Genomic DNA, 14,940 nt, shown 5'->3' with positions numbered 1-14,940 from the left:
AATCACTGCTTTTGGCTTTGCACAATGGAAGCATAATGCATAAACTGCTCTCTCATCAGCAATTCATTCAATATTCTCATTCTATTCAGCCACTTTTAAGTCTCTAAAAGCAAAATCAATGAGGGCAAGCTTTAGACCAAATAAGCAGAGGGGAAATGTACTGTTATTTATGAAACACAATAATCACACAGTTTGACTGGACCAAAGCTCCACCCTAAATGATTGCTCAGGACTACTTCAGATACAACAATTTGCATAAAAAGCGGGAAGAATTGGTGACACACACACTTCTTTGGAAAAGTCCCCATTTAAGACTGCACCAAAGTAGCACGACAAAAGGAAGAATGAGTCATCACATCTAACACCACTACCAAACAAATCCCCGAGAAGCAAATTCAGAAACTGCAAGAATATATAACTCATCCATCTCTTGGTTACTGAGAGACAACAGTGTTTGTGAACATAAAGGGATCATTAGTGGACCTTGAATTTACCCAATCCATCAAAAAACTGTTTTTTGACAGTTTCCATCTCAACAGTGAATTCCACTGATTATTATGCATTGTATGAAAACTACTTCATTTCTCTATCATAAACCTGCTGCTTCAAAATCCATGCATTTGGAGACAAAAAGTAGAGCAAACCATATTTTTATTTTACTTGTGTTACAGATCAAAATAATTCTTATCGTCTAGTAGGATGGATTGCCTGGAAATTCATGACTAACTATATTATTAATATTTTAATTAGTATAATGAAACACCATAGACTACGGAACTTTCCTAGTAGGACAAACCAAAGAAAAAACTAGCAGTATAGAGAAAGACTATATCCTGTATTCTTGACATGTTTGTAGGGTGACTCATTTTGCTAGGGAGAAAAATATATAAATAAACCAAGGCAGTTTGATCTGTTTATCTGCAACGTATACACATGTTGCTTGATGACCTCAAAATGTATTCTGACAAAGGGCAGTCTTTTTCCACACAGCTACTGGGCTGGGGATGAAGGGGGTAGACAGCTTTACAGCCGCTTGGTCACATTTGTTGCCTCAGTTGGAAGACAGATTCAACTTTTTAATTACCACTTGATCACCAGGATTGTGAACGCAAACAGTCTTAGAAGTTAACCAATTCACTGAAGCCATACAGAGTATTTGTCATGCATTATAACAGTAAAAGATATACTGACTGTTTTAGCATTGTTCTGCTGTATTTTATTTTCTAGAAATGCAAAGAATCAGTTTTCAAAAAAGATAAAGTTAGATGATATATTCACAAGGAGAGAAATCCAAACTGATGCTTACCATTAAACTTTTAAATTTCCTATTTTCTGCAATGTGAAAAAAGCATTCTCTTGTGAAAATCTTTATGTGCTTCACTTCATTATTGTACCTATAGGCAATGAATAACATGAATATAAATGTGTTTTTAATCAGCAACAATCAATAAATTACTTGAGGGCATGCCCCACCACTACACAAATAAATTCTTAAGACAAAATGTATATCCATGCCAATACACCCTTGACACCTAATTAACAAAACACATTTATCAGGGTTTGGCTCAAGATGCAAACTCAATTCAGATTTTAGAAAAGGCCTCCCAGCAAGATCTGATTATGGGATCCTGTAATGCTGATTGCATTCAACTTCATATTGACAAAACAGACCAGCAGCTTTATTTAAAATTAATATTCCTTAGACTTTAAGCTTGTTTTCATTTGCAATCAATTCAAGGGAAATATTCTATTTGACTTCAGTTGGTAGTCAAATCAATTTTAAACATTTTCTAGTTAAAATGCAAATGGACCACTAAATCACCTTATGCTAACTAGCATAAAGTCATTTGTGTCCTAACTCATACATTAATTAGTGCACTGCACCACAGCCTCCACTGAATGGATTACTAACAAAAGAGGATGCCTCAAGATCAAAGGAAATGAACCTGATTGGCTTTGTGGGAGATGAAGAAGGATGTGCAGACTGAAATGCAGCACAGTTGCAATGCAAGAGCATTTGTGTCTGTGCAGCAGCAGATCCTGACTAACACACACACACACACACACACACACACGGCGTGATTCACAAGCAAAAACAGTTCACTGCATATTTAACTATCCTTATGCTGGATTAGGGAACATTGACCTTCAATAAACGTTTCATGAAAGTTTCATGGCAAGGCAAAAGTACTTCTCAAACTATCCAGGTTTTCATAAATTACAGAATATATTATTTTTCGCAAAATGTAACTGAAGCAGGCAATGAGAACGTCGTCTACTGGTCACATCTATTCACACAAGAGCTAAAACAATAATGGAAAGGAGAAATGCATTTGCAGAAGGCGGGAATTAATTCTCACTTACTTAATGCTAATGCTGATGGCATATTCTCCCGATTCCGTAGTCCTATACCGCACTAAGTATGTGCTGTTTACCCGGTTAATAAGTTCAGTCTCTGCTTGCGGCCTTTCCATCATTCCAGCATACCTGCAACAAAGTGTGTACAGTGTTACTAACTACACTTTCCTTAAATAGGGACATTAACCAAAGGCACTTTGCAGTGGCACTTCCATGAGCTGAGCAGTTCATAGCTCCACCCACCCCATCGCAAGCGAGGCTGGGGTTTTCGGCTGGTTTGGCAAGGGGCTTGTGAGGTGGCATCGTGGGGGAAATTAAGATTTGTTGACGTTTTGTGGCATGTGCCCAGTCCCTTCCATATAAGTCACAACCCAGCACTGAAACAGAATAAATGATTGCACCAGCAAGAATCATGACCTTGGATAGAGGTGGACCATGCACGTCCTGATATTCACCAGCAACTGATACCCACCTCTATTAAGTTGGTTGCTACATACTCAGTGGCGAATCCAATTATGGGAATTTCATTCACTTGACTTTGTTAAATTGTTGTTGTTGTTGTTGTTGTTATTAGCCTTTATTGGCATAAGTTTAGAAAATAAAATCATAAAACCATACAGGGCCATCCAAATACATTAATAATCCAAACACATACAATATTTAAAAGACTAGATAGACGGTGTTGCATCGTACCAATTGCGGACTTAGTATTCCAGCCAATGGGCTGCAGGCACAGAACCATTTCACATGTGTAAGGTCTACAAAGGTGTTGTGTACATGAAAGCCATGTCTGCTTACTGGAATGAACGCAATGGCACTTCGCTTCTAAGATTAGAACAGCAATTCCAGCATAGATACAATCAGGGCTTTGTTTCAACCGGAACTCAGTTCCGGCACCTCTCGGGTAGACACCATTGCCATTCTAAGAGAATGAGGGAGGCATTCATAGTCAGTTCTGGCACCTCTTTCCCTAGAAAAATAGTGCTGGGTACAATATACAGACTCCTTCATTGCAGTATAACCAATATCTTAGTCATTCCAAAATGTGCCAAAACATAATAGTGTAAATTGCAATAACCACTGCTGTGCAATAATAATTAATGGCTTTTGTGAGGTTCTGGGTGAGTCTCCTTCACCTATCAGCGGCTTGTGAGGACCAGTACTTCTGCTAAGTTACTGTATTTAATCAGAGATGCATAAGAATCGCCTGTCCCTTAGAAGAGTTTTGTGTGTGAGAGAGACAGTTGTCAAAAGTTGGGGAAACATCACATTACAGTATATGCCTGCATATAACACATGATCCTGATTTATCATCAACATCATTGTGGATGGCCATTCAAACATAGGAAGCTGTTTTATACAGTGGTACCTGGATAAAAGAGAGAGTGCAAAATATGGTCTGAAGCTCAACATCAAAAAAACTAAGATCATGGCCACTGGTCCCATCACCTCCTGGCAAATAGAAGGGGAAGAAATGGGCGCAGTGAGAGATTTTACTTTCTTGGGCTCCATGATCATTGCAGATAGTGACAGCAGTCACGAAATTAAAAGACGCCTGCTTCTTGGGAGGAAAGCAATGACAAACCAAGACAGCATCTTAAAAAGCAGAGACACTACCTTGCCGACAAAGGTCCATATAGTTAAAGCTATGGTTTTCCCAGTAGTGATGTACAGAAGTGAGAGCTGGACCATAAAGAAGGCTGATCTCTGAAGAATTGATGCTTTTGAATTATGGTGCTGGAGGAGACTCTTGAGAGTCCCATGGATTGCAAAAAGATCAAACATATCCATCCTTAAAGAAATCAGCCCTGAGTGCTCACTGGAAGGGCAGATACTGAAGGCTCCAATACTTTGGCCACCTCATGAGAAGAGAAGACTCCCTGGAAAAGACCCTGATGTTGGGAAAGATGGAGGGCACAAGGAGAAGGGGATGACAGAGGATGAGATGGTTGGACAGTGTCTTCGAAGTGACTGGCATGAGTTTGGGCAAACTGCGGGAGGCAGTGGAGGATAGGGGTGCCTGGCATGCTCTGGTCCATGGGGTCACAAAGAGTCGGACACGACTGAACAACAACAACAACACCTCGAGTTACAGACGCTTCAGGTTACAGACTCTGCTAACCCAGAAATAGTACCTCGGGTTAAGAACTTTGCTTCAGGATGAGAACAGAAATTGCATGACAGCGGCATGGCAGCAGCGGGAGGACCCATTAGCTAAAGTGGTGTCTCAGGTTAAGAACGGTTTCAGGTTAAGAACGGACCTCCAGAATGAATTAAGTTCTTAACCCAGGGTACCACTGTATTGGGAAACTAGTCAGGTAAATGTCTAAGCAAGAACTGAACATGCACAGCTGATGGAAACAGGAATTGATGGAAAACTATTAGAAATTAAGAAAAAGTATCTTATTGTGAGCAGTAAAGGAGGGAGGGGGAAGAAGCATCTTGAAGGGGTGTGAGCGGAAAAGTCCATTTTAAATTTTGTGTTAAATTTGAATTAATTTGTTGTTAATTTGTTAAAAATTTGGAAAACAAATACAAATTAGTTGGCAAGAAAGGAACCTGTTTTATACTGGTAAGAATATTGGTCCCTCTGTTATCTACGCTGATGGCAGAGGCTTTCTAAGGTTTCAGACAGGGAAGCTCTTCCAGCCCAAGCCAGAGATGCCAGGACTGAAAAACAGATGCTCTGCCACTTAGCTACGGTCCTTCCACCAAATGGGAGGTCCCAGGAAGCCAGGCAGTTCAAAGACAAACAGAAACTGGAATTCACAAGCAAAATGTGCACTTGAGCTGAATAGATACATCACTATCTATTCCTCCAGTGTCTATGGGACCTCTCTCATCCACAAACTGAGATCAGGGGAACCTGTAAGGAGGGGTGTGGCTGGGGTTCATGAAGTTGCATAGAGGAGTTTTATCTTGTATTTTATTCTGTGAACCGCCCTGGGGTCTCTTGATGAAGGGCAGTAAAACAACAAACAAACAAACAACAGAAAGAGTATGCTGGTGATCAGGGACTGTCTCATCTCAGATTTGGCATGAGATTCTTAGATTTCACTCAAAGGGATTGTGTGTGTGTGTGTGTGTGAGAGAGAGAGAGAGAGAGAGAGAGAGAGAGAGAGAGAGAGAGAGAATTGGTATAAACAGACTGTCAAAATCATAAAGTATGGAAAATGCCGTCAGGCAGTGCATATATTCAATTATTTTTGCCTACATTGCAACAAAATGCCTTCTGCAGAAGATCAGAAAGGTTAAACTACAACAAATTAGATTGCTATTAATAACAGGTTTTTTTGCTCGGGCTATTTATTTAAACTCCCAGGCACCACCAAAAACTAAAGCAAACATAGTTTGGAAGCACTCACCATGGTTGGGAAGAATAGTCTACTGGTTTAGGAACCTAATATCGGGGGGAAATTAAAAGAGAAAAATAAATTACATGCATAATATTGTGATGTACTGTACTGAATAAATAGTCTTGTGCTATGGCTTTAAGACAAGGATATAAATGATCATAAAATTGAGGAAATCCTATAATTCTACCCATTATTTAAAATTAATGACTAAAACAATATGTTATTACAGCACTGGTTCACATAATTACATCTGCACAGCTACTTAATTATGATAGGTGACAACTTCAGAAACCTGACTCTGCCCCCCCCCCCACTCTATATATACTGGGTGTCTGCATTAACTACTGGGTACATTTGGTAATAAATTTGCCTACTTCAGCCACTGGTCCTAAAGAATCTACACTGGCTCCCAGTACATTTCTGAGCACAATTCAAAGTGCTGGTGTTGATCATTTAAGCCCTAAACAGTCTCAGCTTTGTATATCTTAAGGAGCGTCTCCACCCCCCATCGTTCATCCCGGACACTGAGGTCCAGCTCTGAGGGCCTTCAGGCAGTTCTCTCACTACGAGAAATGAAGTTACAGGGAACCAGACAGACGGCCTTCTCGGTAGTGGCGCCCGCCCTGTGGAATGCCCTCCCGGTGTACGTCAAGGAGTTAAAACGCTTCATGACAGCCAGAAGACATCTGAATGAAGGCAGCCCTGTATGGGGAAGTTTTAAGTTTGAGTTTTTTATATTTTGTTGGAAGCTGCCCAGAGTGGCTGGGGCAACCCAGTCAGATAGGTAGGGTACAGATAAAAATAAAATCACCATCATCTACTGAAACATGTACATATACTGATCTGTTTTAAGTATCCAACCAAACCATAGGGTGTGGACTCCAACTCCCATCAGCCCAAGCCAGCATGGCCAATGGTCAGAGATGATGGGAGTTGTAATGCAGCAATACTGGCACAGCACCATGTTGCTGATTCCTGTACTAAACTCTATATATCAAGAGCATTTATTTAAAAGGGGGAAAGAGAAGAGTGGGTGGAGGAGCCAAGTTATTTTGAGAGTGATATTTCTGTAGATGTTGCCAGGAGGAAGCAGAAGCCCCACCTTACCCCTGGCTCCTTCCCTCTGTACAGTGGTACCTTGGGTTACATATGCTTCAGGTTACATACTCTGCTAACCCAGAAATAACGCTTCAGGTTAAGAACTTTGCTTCAGGATAAGAACAGAAATCGTGCTCTGGCGGCGCAGCAGCAGTGGGAGGTCCCATTAGCTAAAGTGGTGCTTCAGGTTAATAACAGTTTCAGGTTAAGAACGGACCTCCGGAACGAATTAAGTACATAACCAGAGGTACCGCTGTACTCATACACACTGATGGAGATGCGAGTGTGGCGCTATGGCGTGTTTAAACCTGCGCCCCAGACTACTGCTTTGGCAAGATTTTAATGGTTGGTTGACTGATTCTACTATTCCATCTGTTTTTGGTTGTTCTGCTATATATGGCGCAAAATTGCCAGTTTTAATTTAGAGGAATGTTTTATTGCATTTGTTAGTGGATCTACGTATTTATAACTGTTTTTCAACTGCACACATTCGGGATACAAATAAAAGATATTTATCACCATCGTCTGTCTATTTCACATGCACAGTGAATAACATCACCACCACCGCCTCCTCTCTGTACAGGGTATGCCATGGCATATCTGCTAAACTGTAATATACAAAACAATCCCGAACCCTGGAATGATATCATCATCACAGGACTGTCGAGATAATAAATGGTGCAGATTTCATATGGTAACTAACCGCAACAAAAATGGAAAGAAATAAAGTGAATTATAAGCTGTTATTTATCCAATACAGAAGACTTCTTGCTGCCACATATTCCATACTGCAGATAGAAAAAATGCTTTATCAGTGTATCTGAGAACACACCATAGTATAGATATTCCAGACCTCAGCCATTTTTCATTCAATATTTATTCTTCATGCCTTTTGATGTATGTATTTTATACTGTTTCTGGGCACTTTTATATGGGCTGGTTGTAAAGGCTGTTATTTAATAATAATAGTAAAAGCGATGGTGCATTGAAAATTTGATAGATGTTTCATCATCTCCGTTATCATTTGTCATAAGGGAACGTTTATACTTTGCCCTTCCAGGTGAACAGTGGTGAAGCATCAATTTATCTTTCTAGCAAGAGTCTGCCTGTAATACGCTGAAAATTGATGTTTATTCATATTGCAAATTTATGCAAGCTTCATGACTGAACTTCTCCCTGAAAAGAATGCATTTCACTGAAAACTGTATCTTAGACAGTAATTTTCATTCTGCTTTGGGGCTTTGCTGAGTTTTGCTTTTAGGTGTTTCTCCTTTTTTTCTTTTTTCTTTTTTTTGCTACTTGCACATGGATTCAAAAGAGAGAAAGGGGGTGAAGCACATGTGCAATTGCTGCACACATGACAACATTCAAATAGCTTTTGTGGACATTATATCACATAGGTAAATTGTAGCTGTGAAACATTATGTACTCGCTTCAGAAGAAGCTCAAGAACATGAACGAAAAGAAGCACTGCCTACAAATGGTTTGTTCAGAATTTAAAACTAGAGTTCAGAAGGAGGTTTTGAACCCTTTAGGAACAAATGACACATTACATTAAATGCTCGAATACCTTCAATGTATCTGGTAGGGTTGCCATATTTCAAAAAGTAAAAACCAGGACACCCCAAAATTTTAAGAAGCCACTGGAACTGTTCAGCTTTTTTTTTTTTTTGAAAGCCCCCAAAATTGTTGAGCACCCACTGCCCTTGTAGCCCCGGCAGCACTGACACTGCCCTTCTGCTCACGTGCAAAGAGGCTTACCTGGCAGTGACTAGGGTATAATTCTCTGCCAACAAGGATATTCAAAAGCAAGATGAGGAAGCTGCAGAATCTCCCTTCCCTTTGCTCACTTACAAGCTTACAATCAGCAAGCCAGGAGGTGAGCATCTGCTTAGTTGTCAGACCACTTCTTCACAGCTTCTGGGTAAGTGAGCAAGGAGAGAGTAAGGTAAAGGGACCCCTGACCATTAGGTCCAGTCGTGTCCGACTCTGGGGTTGCAGCGCTCATCTTGCGTTACTGGCCGAGGGAGCCGGCGTACAGCTTCCGGGTCATGTGGCCGGCATGACTAAGCCGCTTCTGGCAAACCAGAGCAGCGCACGGAAATGCTGTTTACCTTCCCGCCGGAGCAGTACCTATTTATCTACTTGCACTTTTGACGTGCTTTCGAACTGCTATGTTGGCAGGAGCTGGGACCGAGCAACAGTAGCTCACCCCGTCGCGGGGATTCAAACCGCTGACCTTCTGATCAGCAAGCTCTAGGCTCTGTGGTTTAACCCACAGCGCCACCTGCGTCCCTTCGCAAGGAGAGGGAGCAAGGAGCAAATATACATCACCAGAGGGTGCTGTAGAGCAGTGATCATCATCAGTGGGAAATTGCATTGAGACCTATATTACGTGGGGAGAGGGGTAGCGTTTTTCCAGACCAGTGTAGATACAGCCCAAGTGGCAGTGGGTACCGGGTAGAGCAGGCAACATCCAAATCCTGTGGGCCTTGTTTGTGGCACATGAGTGCCAGAAAAAGCTCCTACATGCTGGGTACACATGGCTGGCCTGATTTAACATAAATGCAAAGCTGCATATGTTATTGTAGAAGCAAAGAACCTCACCCAGAATTTGCCATACTTATGATTTATATGTTGTGATCAAAAAGTGGCTCCTATAAATCTAACCTCACTAGATCCTTTTTTAAAAATATATATCAGATAATATGGGATTGCCTGCTATTATAGGTTTCCACTACAGTAAAATTGGAAAGACTTGGGTAATGGAAGTTGCTCACTCTTAGCAGCTAACAGTCCTTTAGGAGACCGAAAAGGCATTTCTACCTTAACATGTTATTTAGGTTTCCCCACCTTCAAATAAACTTCCTTTAAAAACTCCCTTTGTGGCATGGATCTCTAGCTTGAGCCATGAGGAACAATTTGCCTTTGAGTCACATTTCTTCAGTGAACTTACTGTGTGACTATAGTATCCTGAAGTCAACATTCCAAGGGCAACTGGAGAATGATGGGGGGGGGGCAATTTTGTCCAAAATTACAGTGTATAGCTGGAGTCACCACCATTGCTTCTTCCAGTCCTAATCCAACTGTCTGATTCTACAAACCTGGTATAAAATGAGCTGACTCATGCAGAGCTTTGCTGGCAGATAAAATTATAACAGCAGAAGCTGCAAGTCATGGGCAATTTAAAACATTCAGAGATGATGCATGCCTTTGATAGGAAAGGAGAAGGGATCTAGGAAAGTCAAAGCAAGCAGACATATGACAAAATGGGCCAAGAGCTCTGGGTTTGATAGCTTTTCTCGTTTTCAGATGCATTTCTGAGTCCATTATTGTGGTCTAATCTTCCTCTATAACCCAAGGTGACTGGGGAATGTATTCGAAATGGAGTGTTCTTGTGCCACTTTTAAGACAGCAGCTTTATTCCACAATACATTTATGGTAGGTTTTGACTGTATTTTATTTGAAAACTAGTTAGACAATTTAACTTATTAAATTCTGACGAGTTAGACCTGTCTCTTGTGCAGGGTTCCTTCTGACTTCCAATTTTAAATCCAATAACAAATAACATAACCATGTTACATTTTTAAATAAAATTAAGTGTAGCATGTAAACAAAAAGAATCACAAAAATAACGTAAATCCCACTAGGCAGGATTAATAAAAACCTTGGAACGAACCAGGCAAGCTCACTGCAGACATTTTTGTGAAAACAATTATACTGACAAACAAAATTACATGGGTCTACTTACGCAAGGGCAAGGCTTTACTGCATCACTTGGAAAGAAACCAAGCTCCCGGGTCACTACATTTCTACCCTAAAAAGAAACAAAAAGATCCAATTAGGGGGAAACAACACACACAACTCACCATTGTGCATACAACCCTTTGCACATCCATAGCAACTCCAAATTTCCATATAACAGTTATCAACATGTGCACAGTAATCTGTTCATATTCCATAGCTATTGGACTGGCCTAAGTTACAAGAGGAGGTCCGGTTGTAAACCAAAACAGGTTGTAACCCAACACTGTTTAAAAGTATGTGTGCATTACTGTGTACAGTTTGCCCTAATTTTGTACACATTATTTGACTGGAGAATTGCACTGCAAAATTCAGAGAAGTGCGAATTTAGAATGATGGCTATTTTCAGTTCACATGTTGCTTTGGAAAGTGTTGATTATGTATGTGAACTGAATCAAATTTCTACCCCATCCCCAGCAGCAGCACCCCAAAACCTGGTTGCTGTGTCAAGGCATATTTAATGCCACACTGTCCTGGTTTTTTGTTTTTGTTTTTGTTTTAAATACATTCATTGGCTGTCCAATTTGGTCACTTCAGATCATTCCCAGAGCAGACTGGACGGGGACACAATTTATTTATTTATTTTACTATCACTATGAACCGCACATAAGAGTTCTCTCAAGACAAGCAATTAACAGATCATGTAGCTATTCAGGATGCTAGTTGTTGCCCTAAACTTTGTGCATGTAGTATTGCCACAGTACAGTGGTACCTCTGGTTACAAACTTTATTCGTTCCAGAGGTCCGTTCTTAATCTGAAACTGTTCTTAACCTGAGGCACCACTTTAGCTGCCATGCCACCGGCGCGTGATTTCTGTTCTCATCCTGAGGTAAAGTTCTAAACCCGAGATACTACTTCCGGGTTAGTGGAGTCTGAAACCCGAAGTGTTTGTAACCTGAGGTACCACTGTATATAAAGAGTTGTATGCCTTGCAAGGATCTCTGGAAGCCAGTCGGCAGCAGTGTGGAGAAATAGCGTTGTTGTTGTTTAAAAAAAAACCTTTGAATTTAGGTTTGTACAAAGAAGTAACCATATACCTATTTTACATCACCAAACTTACATCTACATATTTACATATGCATTGCTCAAAAATTTCCAGTTTCAAGTATCAGAATCAATGTTTGGGTACTGAGATCACAGGGGACTGTAAAGGTAGCGGTAAAGGTAGGAATTACTACAGTAGGGGTGTGTAGAGGATTTACTGTGCACAAAAGCAACTATTGGCTGCTTCACTCCCTGGTCGCCCCCACAACCATGTACCTCCTCAGGTAGGCCCAGTGAAAGAACTTCTGAACAGAGAACCTACAAACAATTGCATTGGGCTTAAAAAGTAATTGAACTAACACTGTTGCTGAAAATTGGGCCTTTGCCAGTGTCCTGAGTCCACAGAACTCTCCAGTTTTCAAATTTTAATAGTAGAACTCTTGTGCCATTAACAGCTCAACCCTTGAGAATAAATGCACTGGCAATGCAGAGCACTGGTCAGCAATTAGCTTTCCTGATTTTATTTTGGTGGGGAGCTGCAGGCCAAGGCCTCTTTACTGTTCTACAAACTGGGACAGCTGACTAATTTCAGCATCATAGATGTTCCTCTATAGGAGGAGGAGGCAGCTCTCAATGGTTCAGTATCAACGTGCAGATCAAATGAGTTATGCATGAAATCCCTGTGTACAGAGAAGCAGTACATCCATTTAAAAAAGAACTCTGTCCTAATCCTCTCCCTGATGTGCTAGTTTTCTTCACACAATAGAAGTCTTATATATTGCATTCAAATAAGCAATACACCGATTGCATTTTTAAGTAGCGTGATTCCAGATGGGATCTACCACATTATTATTCTGAACATGCAGACTAGCTTTAATAGATCTGGATTCCTTTTGTTATGATAAGGCTCCCTAAAATGAGGCATGATGGTTGCCATGTGCCAATCCTGGGGATGTCCATTCTTAAATTGCGGTAACATCACTTCAAATGTAAGACGAATGAAGCACAAAACTGACGAATTAAGGAGGAGTTTCAGGTACTTATCTGGAGCACTGAACAAAGTTGCAATATTGGGCCTTTGAACTACAACCTGTCTTTTATCATAGATAGTTTTTTGGGTTTGTTTTTTAATTTGTTCCAAGCCAAGAGGTGCATTCCTAACCCTGGGGATAGGCTCTCAGAGATAACAAAATATATAACGTAAGCTGTGGTGCAATGCTGCCTTTGCAGGTTCTCTTTGCAACTGCACAATATCCACTGGTTTCTTTTACCGTGAAAATAAAAGACAAGTGGTGGGGGGGGGGGGGGTTGGTACATATGAAGGCTATGTTCAACAACTTTACCAGAAAGCCAGTGCCATTGAACTCAAGTGGAATTTAACTTGGAACTAAACATGTATAAGACTGGCAATTAGACATGTCTAACCAAATTTCTCTATCTATCTATCTATCAAGCCAGCCTTTTGATTATTTCAGATAATTTACTCAACATAAACCTTGAAGAGTCGGCACAGCAATGCAAGTGACACAGACTCTGGTGCTAACTGATCCACAGCTTTTAGTGAAGCTCAAGTAAAAGTACTGCCGTCCTCTTTGTTTTGATTCTTTGTGGCGCTTCCCATCCCCACCTCCCGCATTCTTGCACACGACATAGTGTGGAAGGGGGCAGGTCAGCATGTGATCTAGTGTTCCAGACAACCTTTGGAGAAGACAAAAAAGCCTAGAAATTGTATGCAAGTAAGGATTACTGATCAAATGCTGCACTCTTTTAAAAGCTCGTGAAAGAAATGTGTCTCAAAAATCCCAAAGCATTTCAATAGCAGTCACTTCTGCCCCTTCTCAAATGACAGGAGTTATCAACAGCTCCCTGCAGGAACAAACAATCCCTGCAGAAACAAGCGACGCCAGAGAGCTGGATCTGGCAGGGAGCGCACCCAGAAATCAGTAAAAAGCAAAACAAAACAGGCTTGTTTGCTTGTTTACACTGGTTGCTGTGTTTTCTGGAAATGACAGCACATCAGAATGGAAAGTAGCACAAGTGACCTGGGTGAGAGAGATGCAGAAAGATACATGCCCAGGATATTGCTGGCTGCCAGGGGATTCAGACAGAGAGGAGAATATGAGCTGAGCTGAGCTGGGAGGAAGTGTAAAAAGCAAGAACAAGAAATGACCTTCCTGCAATGATGAGTGGAACAGAGGTTATGAGAGAATTGAGAGTGGTGTACACCCTGCTGAACAGGCTTATTTTGGCCCCTATAGTCAAAGAAGGAAGTTACTATGCTGGGAGCTGTAACTGTAATAAGAATTAAAATGCATTAAAAGCACCAGAGCCTCAAAGCTTAACACGACCTCTTCATAGGATTAGCCACCCTAGGTACCTCTGATCGCCAAAGAATTGATGCTTTTGAATTATGGTGCTGGAGGAGACTCTTGAGAGTCCCATGGACTGCAAAAAGATCAAAGCTATCCATTCTTAAGGAAATCAGCCCTGAGTGCTCACTGGAGGGACAGATCCTGAAGCTGAGGCTCCAATACTTTGGCCACCTCGTGAGAAGAGAAAACTCCCTGGAAAAGACCCTGATGTTGGAAAAGATTGAGGGCACAAGGAGAAGGGGACGACAGAGGATGAGATGGTTGGATAGCGTTCTCAAAGCTACCAACATGAGTCTGACCAAACTGTGGGAGGCAGTGGAAGACAGGAGTGCCTGGCGTGCTCTGGTCCATGGGGTCACGAAGAGTCGGACACGACTAAAAGACTAAACAACAACAACAACAACAACAACAACAACAACAACAACAGATACCTCTGTAGGAGGCCTGTTGTTGTTGTTTTTCCCCCAACTTGATTTAGCTTGAAGCTGGGCTGTTGGTTAAGCGGAAACTTCCCCAACACTACACAAAGTAGGAACCATAGCTTCTCATACAGAGGCAACCGATTAGCCCTGAGGAGATGCAGTGGGCCTGGTTGTGGGCATCAGTCAGTGACATCTTCAGTTGCTTCACCTAATGAAGCAGTACTTTACCTGCCAAAACAAGCTGTGTGCATCCCCTTTGATGAGTTCAATTATGTCCCCGATCTGGATATGTAAAGGAGGGCCGTCATGTGGAGCTGGCTGTGGTGTCCCGCTATAGTTTCGAATTACTTGCATTTTTGGTAAGCCTGAAAAGAAAAACCGCATATACACACAGGTTAGCTATATGTGGTGAATTACCGTATCCAAAATCAATGGCCCTATCCATGAACTCAGATCTAGAGCAGGACCCCTCCAATAGGGCCAGCTCACAGTCTGCAGAATGAGCCCCCCATCCTCTCTCCCAAAGGACAGCATCACATTGATAG

At 41.4% G+C, this 14,940-nt stretch overlaps 1 protein-coding gene across 6 annotated transcripts in view; it reads right to left on the bottom strand.

The window, feature by feature from the left end:
* VAV3 (vav guanine nucleotide exchange factor 3) overlaps positions 1 to 14,940 on the bottom strand; it is a 154,945-nt gene that overhangs the window by 21,494 nt on the left and 118,511 nt on the right. For all 6 annotated transcript variants that reach the window (XR_004426799.1, XR_004426800.1, XM_033151475.1 and 3 more), the window contains exons 20-24: positions 14,624 to 14,760; positions 10,564 to 10,629; positions 5,724 to 5,758; positions 2,365 to 2,487; positions 1,307 to 1,394 (exon numbers count right to left, since the gene is read on the bottom strand). Coding sequence is in view for 4 of the 6 variants with exons in the window: in XM_033151475.1 (XP_033007366.1) it covers positions 1,307 to 1,394; positions 2,365 to 2,487; positions 5,724 to 5,758; positions 10,564 to 10,629; positions 14,624 to 14,760 (449 nt within the window). In the remaining 2 variants the exon portion in view is untranslated. The remainder of the gene's footprint in view (positions 1 to 1,306; positions 1,395 to 2,364; positions 2,488 to 5,723; positions 5,759 to 10,563; positions 10,630 to 14,623; positions 14,761 to 14,940) is intronic.

Source organism: Lacerta agilis, chromosome 6 (genome assembly GCF_009819535.1).
Source record: "Lacerta agilis isolate rLacAgi1 chromosome 6, rLacAgi1.pri, whole genome shotgun sequence".
Classification (NCBI taxonomy): domain Eukaryota; kingdom Metazoa; phylum Chordata; class Lepidosauria; order Squamata; family Lacertidae; genus Lacerta; species Lacerta agilis.
Note: the sequence above shows the minus strand (reverse complement) of the source record. Positions and strands in the feature narration are given on the sequence as shown.